This window comes from Chrysochloris asiatica, unplaced genomic scaffold, assembly GCF_000296735.1.
Source record: "Chrysochloris asiatica unplaced genomic scaffold, ChrAsi1.0 scaffold00041, whole genome shotgun sequence".
Classification (NCBI taxonomy): domain Eukaryota; kingdom Metazoa; phylum Chordata; class Mammalia; order Afrosoricida; family Chrysochloridae; genus Chrysochloris; species Chrysochloris asiatica.
The window spans coordinates 12873473-12888463 of NW_006408559.1; the positions used below are offsets into that span (position 1 = coordinate 12873473).

The window sequence follows — 14991 nt, forward strand, 5'->3', positions numbered from 1 at the left end:
TGACAGGATACACAAGGAAATCGTTCAACAAACGGACATTTATGGCAAGAACCTGGCTAACCAACTGGAAGAGAGGTGACCCAACAGAATGCGGAAATCATCAGACAATAGTATTAATACCACATGCAAGTAAAATTTTTCTGAATATACTTTAAAAAAATGGCTGCAGTAGTATATCCACAGGGAAGTGCAATAAATTAAGCTGGATTCAAAAGAAGACGTAGAACGAGGGGATATCATGGCTGATGTCAGATGGATCTTGGCTTAAAGCAAAGAACACCAGAAAGATATTTACTTGTGCTTTAATGACTATGAACAAGGTTTTCAATTGTATGGAACGTGAAACGCTGTGGATAATATTGCAAAGAATGGGTATTCCAGGGCACTTAATTGTGTTTATGAGGTACTTGTACATAGACCAAGAGGCAGTTGTTCAAACAGAACAAGGGGATATTTAATGGTTTAAAATCAGGAAAGGTGTGCACCAGCGTTGTGTTCTTTCACCATAGTTATTTCATCTGTATGATGAGCAAATAATCTAAGAAGTTGGAGTATATAAAGAATGTGGCATCAGGATTGGAGAAAGACTCATTAACAACCTGTGATATTCAGATGATACAACCTTGCTTGCTGAAAGTGAAGAGGAAAATACTGATGATGAAGAGCAAAGACTATAGCCTTCAGTATGGGTTGCACCTCAGGGCAAAGAAAACAAAACTCCTTACAACTGGACCAATAAATAAATAAGATAAATGGAGAAAAGGTTGAAGTCATCAATTACTTCATTTTGCTTGGATCCACCATCAACACCCATGGAAGCAGCAGTCCAGAAATCAAATGACGTATTGCATTAGGCAAATTGACTGCACAAGACCTCTTAAAAGTGTTTTGTTGTTGTTGTTAAGGTACCAACTCATAGTGACTCTATCTATGCACAACAGAATGAAACACTGCCCAGTCCTGTACAAACCCCACAACTGCTGCTACGCTTCAGCTCATTGCTACTGCTACTGTACCTATCCATCAGTTGGGGGTTTTCCTCTTTTTCTCTGACACTTCACTTTACCAAGCATGATATCTTTCTCTATGGACTTGTCCTTCCTGATATATATTCTTCACTAAGGACTGGTTCTTCCTGTTAACATGTCTGAAGTACAGCTTCCAAGTAGCATTCTATCTGTACTTCTTTCAACACAGATGTTTGTTCTTATGGCAGGGTACTTTTAATATTCTCCTCAAACACTGTAACTAAAAGGCATCAATTCTAAGATCTTCTTTATTCATTATCCAGCTTTCACATGCATATGTGATTACTGAAAATACCATGGTTTCTGTCAGGCGCACCTTAATCCTCAAACTGACATCTTTGCTCTACAACCTTTAAAGAGCTCTTGTGCAGATTTGCCGAATGCAGTCTGTGATTTAGATTCTTGACTGCTGCTTCCATGGGTGTTGATGGTGAATCCAGCAAAATGAAGTCAATCGAGCAAAACAAGGTTGTTGTCAAGTGCTGTCACGTCAGTTCCAACCCATAGCGACCCTGTATAGGGTTTCCGAGGAGCAGCTGGTGAGCTTGAACTATAGACCTTGCGGTTCAAATCAATTGACAGTCCAGCACATTAATCCACAGCGCCACACTTGGACAACAAGTTTATGTGAATACTATTTGTACCTTAGAAGTCCTGGTGTGGAGCTGTGGGTTAATGCACAAGACTGCAAAGTTAGTTTCAACTGCAATATCAGTGGTTCAAGCTCACCAGCTGCTACTCAGAAACCCTGCACAGGGTTGCTATGGGTCAGAACAGACTCGATGGCACTTAACAACAACATTTGTACCTTGGACATTTTCAAGGCAATAAGATGTTGTGATTTAAACGTGCTCCTACTTTATATTTTTATAATGGTACTTTTAATATTTTATATTATAAAATCCATTATTTTATGATTTGTAAAAATTAAAGAAATATCTATTTCATAGGGCTAAATAAGATCATATGTATTCACAATTCATTTGGCACAGGGTCTTGCACAGAGAAAGTGTGTGATAATGACTGATGCTGTTATTGTGGTGGTAAATACAACAGTTAATAATAATGTTAATAAAGTTCATAATAATGGTGGGTGAACTAGTGTCCTACTTTTCTAGGGCTGCCATAACAAACTTACCACAATGTGCACGGCTTTAAAGAGCCAAAGCAGATTTTCTCACGGTTCTGGAGGCTAACAGCAGACATCAGGGAATCTGGGGGCCATGTTCATTCACTGTCTCTTTCACTGTAGTGGGCTTCTTATATGACGTGTTCCTGGGCTAGTTCTGAATCTGTCATTCTCATAAATAGCCACATAGAAAGGATTCAGATTGTATTACTAGGGCGCTGAACTGCTAACTGTTTAAACCCAGCAGCCACTCCTCAGAAACCCTATACAGGCAGAGCCAACTGGATGGCATTTAACAACTCAGGAGCTGGGGAGCTCAGTGGCTCAGCAGGACACTAGTCAGCCATGCACTTAACACCAGTACTGCCCCTCCGGTAAGACTTCATTGAACTATTTGATAATTGTTGTTCAGTGCTGTGACCTCTATAGGGCTTCCGAGGAGCAAATGGTGAGTTTGAACTGTGGATCTTGCAGTTCAAACCGATCTTGAGGTCGAGTGCTTATCCTATTGCGTCACACCAGGTCCAGTAAGTAACAATTTCCAAACAAGGTCATATCCACAGCACACAATTCAATCCATAAAAGTGAGCAAAATAGCAATTTTTACAAAGTCATTGAAGAAATCACCCCACTCTCAGGTATTCAGAGTTCACATACCTGACTCATGATGGGGGAGGCCAAGTGAATTGCTTTGACCTTGTTATACTGACTACAAAGACCTAGAGAAACATCTGACCTAGATTTACATACTAAACGACCAAGGCTTAATGGGACATTGTAATAGAAATTGTTAAACTTCAGGCAGAGGGAGTTAAGTAAGGTGTGGTGGGTTAAGACAGTGAAAAATGTAGACTGTGAGGAAACTATAGTGGAATCTGAAGGTAAGACAGAGGGGAGGGTCGGTTTAGACAGGACTCAGAATGTCCATTTTAACAACTTGAACTTCAGAGGCAATGCGGGAACCCTGCGAGAGTTTATGTGTAAATAAGATCGCTGAAACTCAAGAAAGAGACGTGCTTTGTCCAAGTTACACAGCTAGGTACAGAACTAGGAAATGAACTAACGTCTAATTATTTCATTTCTAATGACGTTCTGATGAAAGAACTACGAACTCCCCACTGTGCCTTGTTCTTCACCCAACCGCGCAATTTGAAAACAAGGCAACATTTCTAACACGCCAACGTCTTTGCGGAAATGCCCTTCGTGGCTCAACCGGAAACAGAAAGTGGCCGCTGTGGTCGCCACCTAACGGCCAGCTGCCGCGAAGCTAAGCTTGCAAGGTCGCAACACCGGAAGGGGACCGGCCGTTTCCGGTGAAAGCCCGATGGAGCAGGAGCTCAAAGAGGTTAGACTTCTAGACACAGCCTGTGCGCTCTGCTCTACGACGTCGCTGCTCGCTTTTGCGCAGGCGCGATAGCGCATGTTAATACATACGCAAGCCGTGCGCGCACTCGCGCTCGGTCCGGCCTCTGCTCGACTTCTAAGGTGAAGCTCCCGTAGCAGGAGCGCGGCTTCTGTTCTTTGGACTACGACTCCCAGCATGCAGCGGCCCGCGTGTTGGTACGGGGTGCGGTTTCCTAGGACCGGTTACAGCGGTTCTGAAAGTCCTGATGACGTCGAGCAGTTTAAACGTTGAATACGTCGGTTGAAGACGTCGTTCACAGAAGCCCCAGTGGCCTAATGGATAAGGCATTGGCCTCCTAAGCCAGGGATTGTGGGTTCGAGTCCCATCTGGGGTGGTTGCGTTTTCTTTCCCACCCCAAGAAAGTTTTCTTCCTTCGATATAGTGATATTGGCTCGATTTACTTTTATTGTGTTAAGGATGAGTATATGTGTGCTTTTACTGCGTTTTGCTAGAATCGGCAGCCTCCCTTTCCTTCCTCTCTGGTTTCGTAAGGTTCTAGGGGGTCGGTTAAAAATCCCTTTTAGAAATCACTATAAAATACCTCCTGGGCGAATTCCACACCAAACACATCCCGCTGGAACTGCCTGCGGTGTGTGGATGGGAACGTCCTGAAGACGAAGGGACTACTGCACCGCCGCCCCCAGCAGGACTTGGAAGACCTTCTGCTGTTACACTTGGCTCTCGTTTGCTTCTGTCTAACTCCTAGGCCGCGTTCGGCGCTCGATTACCACGGCTTCGCAGCCAGGTACAGGTGACGTTTCACTGGCCTGGGGTCAATAGGGGGAGTCGACTGCTGGGTCCGAACGAACCATTCAGCATCCTGGGTGGGATGGGAGGAGCCTCGGGAACGGGCGAGAAATGGCGGCCTTGGGGTCCCCGGCTTGCACGTTGCGGGGCCTCCTGAGGGAGCTGCGCTACCTAAGCGCAGCTACCGGCCGACCGTATCGCGACACCGCGGCCTATCGGTACCTCACGAAGGCCTTCCGTGCACACCGGGTACGGAACCCCGGGGCTCCGGGGTGGGAGGAGATCCGGGACAGGGTCTCTGTGGCTTTCCTCCGAGGCTGTAATTGACTGGGTGGAATTGAGATGGAATGGAGGGACAGAGAGGACGGAGAGCCGAGGTGCCCGGGGCGGGACGGGCCCTGGCTCCATACCCGTCCAGGCTCGCCCTTCCTCGAGTGGTGCTTTTCTGAGAAACGACTTTGGGGCACCCTTGTGCCTGTGTTTTATTTCACCTTTAGCCGCTGCACCACCTTTCCTTAGGTAGCTTGTACTAGAAAGTCTGCATGGTACGCCCTGCTACGTTATTCTTGGTACTCTAGGAATACCCCAGATGTAGCTGATATATATGAAGACGGGAGGCCAAGCTTGCGAATTCCACACTCCTTATCCCCCTGACACAAGAGTAAGTGGGCGAGTTACCTTTTTCAAACGTGGCATAGAGAACATGTACAATTTAGGATTCTTACACGTAATGGAGTTACGGAACAGCCTTGGGAAGAAACCTGGAGAGCCAGCTTGAGCTTTAGGCAATGAAATGGAGCATTTTTTGGGGAAAAAGGAGAACTTTCATCCTAACCACTGAACTTCTGAGAGCCATGGAAGTGTTAGAATGCAAAATCTTAAGTAGAATTCAGAACCATAATGTTCAGAACTGTCTCAGAAACGAGCTAAAGAACAGTGAATAAGGCACACATGTTGAGAAGTGCTGTTGAGTCTGTTCCAACTCACAGCAACACCGTATAGGATTTCTGAGGAGCTTTGAGTGGGTTTGAACTGCTGACCTTCTTAAGATTAGCAGCTCAGTGCTTATTCTGCAGCACCACATCAGGACTCCAAGATACACATGTTGTTAAGTGCCGTTGAGTCGGTTTCGAACCACCTCGACCCTATCTGTATAGGGTTTCTGAGGAACGGTTGGTGAGCTTGAACCCTGACCTTGAGGTTCAAACCAATTTTGCAGTCCTGAGGATTAACCCATATCGCCACACCAGGACACCAAGATACACATAGGTCTTGACTTTTAAAAAGTTTACATTACACCTGAGGTGGCACACAATGAAGCACTTAGAATAAGTTAGGGCTAAGGGTGTGGCTCACCACATATTCTTGGAGACCCTATACAGGGTCACTGTGGGTCAGAACCGACTTGATGGCACTTAACAACAAGGGTGTGGTGATGCAGAGTAATGCATTGGACTGTAGGTTTGAACTGTAAGGTCGGCAGTTCAAACTCACCAGCAGCTTTTCCAAACCCTACAATCGCTAGAGAAGGATGTCATGCTGGGTAAGATGGAGGGTCAGAGAAAAAGAGGAAGACCCCCAACTAGATGGATCAGTCAGGTGGTATCATTGATGGCGTCAAGTGTGACAGCAGTAGCGAAGTTGACCCAGGATCAGACATTGTTTCGTTCTGCTGTGCATGGGGTCAGGATCAGACATTGTTTCGTTCTGCTGTGCATGGGGTCGCTATGAGTCAGTTCCGACTCGATGGCACCTGACAACAACAACATAGAGGGGTCAGAACTGACTTGAAAGCACATAACAAGAAGGGAGACTTTATCCACAAGGTCAGGTAAGCATTAGGTTGCTAGCTAAGAGGTCAGTGGAAAGCCTGTACAGGGTCACTATGAGTCGGAACTGACTGGACACACTGAACAAAAGGAACCCTGGTGCAGCACTGGAAGATAGCAGGCAGTTGAAATCTTGTAGCTTTCTTGGAAACCCTATACAGGATCCGGATGGGTTGGAACTGACAGGATGGCGCTTAATAAGAAAGGGAGAAGAAGAGGGGAATGGGCCTAGTACAGGAAGGAGGAGTTAGGCTAGGCTTTCAGGAGGAAATTCATTAAGCTGGAGCCTGAAGGGATAAATTGTAGTTAGCAAGTAAATTAGGGGTTGGAACAATGAGGATCTAGGTAAAGAGACTAGAACAGAAAACCTCAAGTGAGAACAATTGTTAAGAAGGTCTACAGCTTAGGATAGGTAGGGTAAAAAGGAAGATGAAGTAGGCAGAGGCAGGAATTTAAACGTTGAAGTGTGATGGAGGTGACAGTGGAAATTCATGCTAAAAATTTCAGAAACATCCTTTCTCCTGGGGAAGAATGCACTTTTTGGTTTTATTTACCATGTCTAGTGGGATCCTGGCAACCGCAGGATCAGCAATGGACTGCATGTGAACCACAAGGTTAGCAGTTCCAACCTACCAGCTGCTCCTGGGAAACCCTACTGTTTCCAAAAATTGTTGATCCAAGGAACCCTGGTGGAGATGTGGGGTAAGCACTAGGTTGCTAACAACAAGGTCAGTGGTTCAAATCACCAGCTGTTCCCCAAAAGATTTACAGTTTCAGAAACCCTACAAACAATTCTCTGCTCTATGTTGTTAAGTGCCATCAAGTCGGTTCCTATATAGGGTTTTCAAGTTGTTGCCGAGTTTGAACTTGCAGACGTAATTCAAATCGACCTTGCAGTCCAGTGCATTTTATCCCACAGTGCCACACCAAAATCCCTGTAAGTTGGAATGGATTGATGGCAGTGGTTGGGTTCATTGTTGGCTCTATTCTCCTCACTTCTTAAACCCAAACCCATTGTTACCAAGTCGATTTTGCCAAATCAAGATCAGAATTCTGCCCTACACTGACACAGAACCCTTATTTCAAATCCAACAACTGCTGGCTGGTCTGATACAAATGAATGTTAGCGACCCTTTGTTGATGCTCAAGATTGGTATTGATCTCATATGTGGTTAGTTACTAAAGTATGTTTGATCAAATAGATAAATTCTGCTTTTCAGTAGCTAATGAGTGGTTTCACATGTGAGCTGCATATCTTAATTCACACATTCTAGTTCTTGAATTTCAACCAGCATGTTCAAAAACAGAAAGAAAGGTCAAAGGAAGGAGACTCTTTTGGCCTTGGTGCCTGGGGACTAATCCATACTTGGACTGGGCACCTTAAGCCTCTTGAGGCTGTGCACATATCCATCTCTCCTCCCCACTATCTCAGAAAACAAAACTAACACGTAAGGGGCAGCTAATTTTATATAATCTGGAAATTCAGTGTACTGAGAAAATAAGATTTGGAGACTGAGACAATGGATGTGGACTTCCAGGTTTATAAGGTCATAAATAAATGTGAAAGCAGATAGAATGAAGTCATGAACACAGGCATATTATTTTTATCTAAATAAAACTTCAATTATGTTACTATGAGGACAAGGGGAGCTTGGTGGTTGCAAATAATAAGCACTGGACTACAATCCACAGGTCCATAGTTTGATCCCACCAGCAGCTCCGCAGGAGAAACATGAGGCTTCCTGCTTCCGCAAAGACTTAAAAGCCTCGGTAACCCTGTACAGGGTCGCTGTGAATTGGAACTGACCCAGCACCTAGCAACAAACAACATTGAGGACAAAGCTGTTATTTTTCCAGCAAGATATATTTCTAATTTTCATTGCAGTAAAGGTCACCTGCTGCATTAACCAAAGTTGTGCAAACAATCACATAGCCCTTCATTTTTTGAAGGAGAGACTGTTCCGCATTCTCTTCTTTGGCAAAGTTAACGTGCAGTGACCTGGTTGTAGTTCCCATCTCTGCCATTATCTGTGCTTTCCTTTCCTCATTTATAAAGTCAGTGAGCTGAAACTAGATGATTCCTTCTAGGTTTAAACCTTGGGGACACTATAGTCCATGAAATACCTCTTAAAATACCTCTTTGAGTAGCTGGAGCTCAGCTGTCCTATAGAACATCTCGGTATATGTCAAGGGCACACGCTTGTATTTTCTGTGAAGTTTGAGCTAATGCTTGACTTAGACATCTTTGTGTGTGTGTAATCGTATCTGACCTTGCTGTCTCTCCAGGTCACCAGTGAGAAGTTATGTAGAGCCCAGCACGAGCTTCATTTCCAAGCTGCCACCTATCTGTGCCTGCTGCGTAGTGTCCGGCAACATGTGGCTCTGCATCAGGAATTTCACGGCAAGGGGGAGCGCTCAGTGGAGCAGATTGCTGGCTTGGTTGGTCTCCAGTTGCCCCGTCAGCCTGGAGGGAAGGGCTGGGAGCCCTGATGATGGATACTTCCTTTACACAAGAATTTCATAATGTCTGCCAATATCTATTTATCATTAAATCATTTTAAAATTTGAGGTTTTCTTATGGCTTTGTTGAGCAGATGGGTCTTACAGAACAAACTGGAAGGTCTTGTGTTTACTCAGTGAATTTATTGAACTTCTTACACGAGGTTGATTGATAATTCTTAACCTACTTTTTTCTTAATCTACTTTAAAAAATATTTAATTTTCAAAGTAATACAAACCTATTTGTTTTTTTTCAGTACCTTGATGTTTCAGACACAGGTTTCCCAGGTCTGCCTTTTTTTTTTCTTAAATGTTTTTTGTGAATTATGTGATAGTTTACATGGGAGAACATTAGTTTTACATTCATTCTATCGTATATCGTCTCATTGCCATGGTTACAATCCCCTCCATGTAATCCTTCCCCCGTACCCCCCAGGTCTTCAGCACACAGTTGCTCTCCCTGTCTGGATCTAAAGTCTCCAGCTCTGCCTCCCATTTCAGGCATCACTGTTTCTCTGGGTAGGGTCCCGCTCTCTGCTCTTCTCCCTTAATGGTCCTAGGGACCTCCGCTCCTAGACTGAAAAGTCAATCACTCCCCTCTTTGCTATAAAACGTCTACCTTTACGTTTCCGACCCTCACAATCAGTCCTGATAACAATATTCACTATTGTATCACAAGAGACCCGTCTGCATTTCATTGCATCAGCCCCTCGTAGTCAGATTGAATACTACTCACTGGAGATTCTACCTTCCTCCAGGCCCTCTGGATCTAGGTTCCCTCTTGAACAAACCTATTTGTTTTGTTTTGATTTTATTTTTTTAATGTTTTATTGTGAATTAAACCTATTTGTTTTTAAGCCTATTGTTTTATGGAATTCAAATAGTTTACTTTGCTATGTGCCATTGAGTGCCATTGAGTAGATTCTGACTCAGTGACTCTGTATAGGGTTTTCAAGGCTATGAATCTTTATGGGGACAGACTCATATTTCTCCCTCAGAGTGGCTGGTGGATTTGAACTGCTGATCTTGAGGTTAGCAGCCCAATATGTAGCCTGCTACATTACCAGGACTCCTCAAATAGTATGTTGTCAATGTTGTTAAGTGCTGTCGGGTTGGTTCTGACTCATAGCAACTCTGAATAGAGTTTAAGGAGCAGCTGATGGGTTTGAACTGCCAGCTTTGTGGTTAGCAGTCCAGTGCTTATTCTACAATGCCACACTGAGACTCCCATTCAAACAGTATAGACACAAAATAAAATCCCTCTCTTTTCCCTTGCTCCTCCCATCTCCATTACCAGGTGGTAACCATTCCCAACAGTTGCGTTTCTCTCCTGTCAGATAGTTCCTGTAGGTAATCCAATACACAATTACACATGCATAGTTGATACAGAAGACATGAATGAGATGTGCTAGAGTCCTGGCAGGAACCAACAGCACGCGCCAAAAGGGTTACTGAGAATCAATGAAAGGATTACAGAGAAAGATACAGGTAGAATGAAGGCAAATCTGAAATTCTGGGGCTCCAAGGGGTTAGCAGCAGTGGGGAGCTGCTCCCTTTCCTAGACCTAACAGGAGTTGGCCTTAGGGTTTAGGGCTGGTCCCCCCAATAAACTTCAGTCTGCTGGGTGGTGGTGTAACATCTCTCCATTTATCTTCTGATCTCCCTGTCAAGTCACTCTTCCTCTTGAACTATATCAGGGCTGATGGCTCTGTCAGGTAAGCCGGGCTTTACCCTGTCCTCTTCTTGCTCTCTATCCAATCACCAATTTTGCTTCTGCAGTAGCTCACATTTCCTCCCCTTCTCTGCCTTCACTGTCTCGACCTCATAGGTTCAAGCACTGATAATCTTTTGACTGAATTATTACAATAGTTTCCTAAATGATCCCCTTGTTTCTAATGCCCTGAATTAACAGTTCTTTTTCTGTGCCCCTTTATGGTATAGGTCAGTGCATTTTTGTAGTCTCCAAATCACCTTCTATAGTAACTTGTGCATAGCACACATTCAATAAATATTTTTGAATGTATGGGTCAGTAAACTCTACTCGAAGGAGTATAAACAATTTCTAAACATTTCAAAACACCATCTCTTTCATCTAATATAGTAACATTAAAATAGTATAATGAGCTAAACACTCAATAGATCAGAAAGATAGGTTCCTTGCTTTATTTCATGTTTATTAGATTTGTTAGTATTGTTTAACAATTGCTAACAGTGAAGAAAGCAACAGGATTGTTCTGATTTCCTAACAATAGAATTTCTAATGGTAAGGAGGAGTCCTGGTGTAGATGAAGAATGTGTTGAACTCAATGTCAGAAATGAGTCCTGATGTGCTGTGGTTTAATGTGCTAGACTGCAAGGTTGGTTTGAACATCAAGGTTGGTGGTTCACACACAGCCGCTCCGAATTGATTCTAGAACACAAACTGCATAAGCAACCTACTTTCTATACTAGGAAGGTTCCAGAGCAGGAAATCCGGTGTTTTTGGCATTGTGTTGCCTGATGACTCTAGTTTCTAATGTACACGCGTTAGCAGGTTCCTTCACTATGCTGCATCTTTTATCTCTTCAACCTCTTCCCCTCAATGAATTCCTTCCCTTAGCATTCAAATTTGCTCATCTGAAAAAAGAACTCTCCTGCTAAGGGAGAAAGCTGTGTGTCAAGTTTGCTTCTGTAAAGATTACAGCCCTTATACTCTCAAGGGCCTTTTCAGCTACAGCCTTCTCTCTTTCTACCTTACAAATGAAATGAATTCTAATGAAAGAATTACATTCATTTTTTGTTTTAACTGTGTATAGTTTTACTGAGGTATAATATGCATGCAATAATTTTGACACCTGTGTAACAATCACTTTAAAGTCATAGTGCATTTCCATTACCCCAAAACATTCTTGTCTTCAGGTGCAGTGAGTAGCCCTTCTGCACACCTGGTCCCAGATAAACCAAGGAATTTTTTTTGGTAGTTAAAACAATGGTTTTATAAAACCATGAACTTTTTGAAGTCCCCTTTTATCTTATACACATGAATTCATATGTATTCTTTAGCGCAGCACACTGATTTTCCGTATTGTTTCTGTTTTCTCCAGTTTTTACCACCCACTCATCCTTAGATGGTAAACATCGCAGCCTATCACACCAAACTCATTGCTGTTTAGTCAATTCTGACTCATAGTGATCTTAGGCTCGAACAGAACTGTTCTATAGGGTTTCCAGGGTTGTAAATCTTTACGAAAGCAGACGGATACATCTTTCACCTGAGAACAGCTGGTGGGGTTGAACAACTGACGTTTTGGATGGCAGCAAAGTGCTTTAACCTCAGCGCCACCAGGGCATCCCATTACTAATGGTATTACATGAAGCTGGTATCTGCTTCTCTACTGTACCTTCCAAGGTTACCTTCACATCACTCATCCCACGGAGCCTTTTCATTGTGTTTGATCTCTAGGAAGATTGGACAGCACCGACCATTCCTTCCTTTTCCATTGGATTTGATGACACAAACTTGTTCTCTTCTTGCACTCTACCCATCTGTCTCATCTCCTTTTCTGTGTATCTTTGTTCCTCAGGGTTTGGACCCAAGTCCTTCCCTCTTACTCCACATTGCTTTCCCTAGGCTATCACCTCTACTTCTGAGATGTAAATTATTATCTATACACTGATAACTCCAGGCCAGGCCTCCCCTGCCATGCTGTAGGCTGCAGACTTGTATGTATGTCTAGCTGCCTAGCCCACTGCACCACTTAAATAACCCAGAGGCAGCTCAAATCCTATGCATCCAGAATGGATCCTTATCATCGTCACTGAAAAATCTCTTCTCTCTTCTTGAATTTTCTATAGCATCACCCACACTATCTTTCACTGCCGCTCAAACTAGAAATCTGAGTTACCCTGGTTTCCTCATCTTCATACCCTCTTTAAAAAAAAAAAGCAACCTAAGAATTGCTTGAATCTTTACTGCTACTATCTGAGTCTACCCATCAAGTCCACCATGTAGGACAGAGTAGAACTGTCCCATAAGGTTTCTAAGAGTAGAGTCTTGGTGTAGCACTGTGGGTTAATGCACTGGACTGCAAGGTCAATTTGAACTGCAAGAACAGGGGTTCATCCTCACCGCCTGCTCTTTGGAAACCATATACAGGGTCACTATGAGTTGGAACTGACTCAACAATGACTTCGAACAACAATCTTTATGAAGCAGAACTCTATATGTCTTTTTCCTATGAGGGACTGTTGGGTTTGAGCCACTGATCACTCTATAGCAACCAAGTGCTTTAACCACAGTGCTCCTATCCTAGATCAGATCTTTTTTTAATGCTTGCAAGTCTTCCTTGGACCACTGCTAAGCACTAGCTGGTCTCTTTAGTGCCAATGTGTTCTTCAATCAATCCACTTTCTATATTGCACAGCTCTGATCCTGTACTCTCCTACTCACTTCAAAGTAAAACTTTTAACAAGGGTTTCCAGGATCTGACTGGCCAAACGTCTTCAGCCTCAGCTCTAACTCTTCTCTTATGTCCGACAGTCCAGTCACACAGAGAATTTGTTTCAGTTCTTAGGAGCCTTATCTATCTTTCAATATTTTGCTGTTCTCTGCAAATACAGCTTTATTTCCCCTTCCCTAATTAATTCCAAAACATTCTTCAAATCTCAGATTAGCTTCTCTTTCTCTCTTTTCTTCCTTTAACAAACATTTTTGAATGCCTTTATGTCCAGTGCAAATGGTTAAGCACTCAACTACTTAGCCAAAAGGTTGACAGTTTGAACCTACTCAGAGGCAACTCAGAAGACAGGTCTAGTGATCTGCTTCTGAACCTTATGTAGTTGTTAAGGGCTGTCAAGTTGGTTCTGAGTCATGTTGTTGTTGTGAAGTGACATCGAGTCGATTCCGGCCCATAGTGACCCTTTATAGGGTTTCCAAGGAACAGCTGGTGAGCTTGCACCACTGATCTTGCAGTTCAAACGACTCTATAGTCTGACACATTAGCCCACAGTACCGTACCAGGACTGCGATTCATAGCAACCCTGTATAGGGTTTCTGAGGAGCAGCTGATTGAGTCTGAACTGCCAACCTTGTGGTTCAAACTAACCTTGCTGTCACAAGTACTTACCCAACAGTGCCACACCAGGACTCCTGAAAACCCTGTAGAGCAGGTCTATTCTGCTCAAATGGGTGCCATGAGTCAGAATTGACAACTGACAACACTGTGTTGGACAAGAGTTCAGGTGCTTCTATCCTTTCACTCTTCAGTCTTGAAAATTATGTTCAGCATCTTCCCCTTCCTATCCTGCTCTTCAGGATATTTCTATAGAAGTTTTTGATCCAAATGATCAGTAATGGTAGCTGGGCACCACCTAGTTCTTCTAGCATCATGCATGACAAAGGAGGCAGCTCTTCCTGGAATGAACCATACACACCTTCAATGTCCACCTCCCATTCCTGATGCTTCTTTGTGCTTTGTTGCTCCAGGTAAAGGGATACCAATTAGAACTTTGATGGCTTCAGCCCCATTTACTTTATAATGCATTTTTTTTTTAAAATTGTGAATTATGTGATAGTTTACATGGGAGAACATTAGTTTTATATTCATTCTATCGTGTATCGTCTCATTGCCATGGTTACAATCGCCTCCATGCAATCCTTCCCCCTACCCTCCAGGTCTTCAGCACACAGTCGCTTTCCCTCTCTGGATCTAAAGTCTCCAGCTGCTCCATCACTGCACGTCATCATCTCTGGCTCCATTTCAGGTATCACTGCTTCTCTGGGTAAAGTCCCGCTCTCTGCCCTTCTCCCTTGATGGTCCTAGGGACCTCCGCTCCTAGACTGAAAAGTCAATCACTCCCCTCATTGCTATAAAACGTCTACCTTTACATTTCCAATCCTCACAATCAGTCCTGATAACAATTATTCACTATTGTATCACAAGAGACCCGTCTGCATTTCATTGCATCAGCCTCTAGTAGTCAGATTGAATACTACTCACTGGAGATACTACCTTCTTCCAGGCCCTCTGGATCTAGGTTCCCCCTTGAAAGCTTGTAAGCCAGTCACTTCTTGCCTTTGTAGTCCCCCACCCCCCATTATGGGTAGCCAATGTCCAAGTTGCCCATCCCTGTCTACTCTGTGTGTGGAGGGGGTGGGAATGATTCTTGCTGTAAGGATTTATTCCCTCTTTTGAGCTACTGCTTCCATAGGTGTAGGTCAAGTTCATCAAATTGTATGATAATACTTTTTTTTTTCCCTCTTCTTTTTATTTCTGGTTGAGCTCTGATCATCCAGTTATTGAAGCCAGGACAAGTGAGTATTATCTGCAAGTGTGGGTGTTCTTATGCATATGCCCTCTCTTCTTATCAGCTGGA

The 14991-nt window shown here is 43.5% G+C and overlaps 1 protein-coding gene and 1 non-coding gene across 2 annotated transcripts; both read left to right on the forward strand.

The window, feature by feature from the left end:
* Positions 1 to 3823: 3823 nt before the first annotated feature.
* TRNAR-CCU lies at positions 3824 to 3896 on the forward strand. Its single transcript has one exon. It is a non-coding gene; the product is annotated as a tRNA-Arg (tRNA).
* A 524-nt stretch (positions 3897 to 4420) lies between these two features.
* On the forward strand, positions 4421 to 8628 carry LOC102826102 (chromosome unknown open reading frame, human C7orf55). Its single transcript, XM_006861167.1, has 2 exons — positions 4421 to 4558; positions 8425 to 8628. The coding sequence occupies exons 1-2, from the start codon at positions 4421 to 4423 to the stop codon at positions 8626 to 8628; spliced, it is 342 nt and encodes a 113-aa protein (XP_006861229.1).
* The last annotated feature ends 6363 nt before the right edge of the window (positions 8629 to 14991 follow it).

Coding starts and splice junctions, on each gene's coding strand:
- LOC102826102 (XM_006861167.1), top strand. CDS start 4,421: ATGGCGGCCTTGGGGTCCCCGGCTTGCACGTTGCGGGGCCTCCTGAGG. Junction 4,559..8,424: donor AGGCCTTCCGTGCACACCGG/GTACGGAACCCC, acceptor CTGTCTCTCCAG/GTCACCAGTGAGAAGTTATG.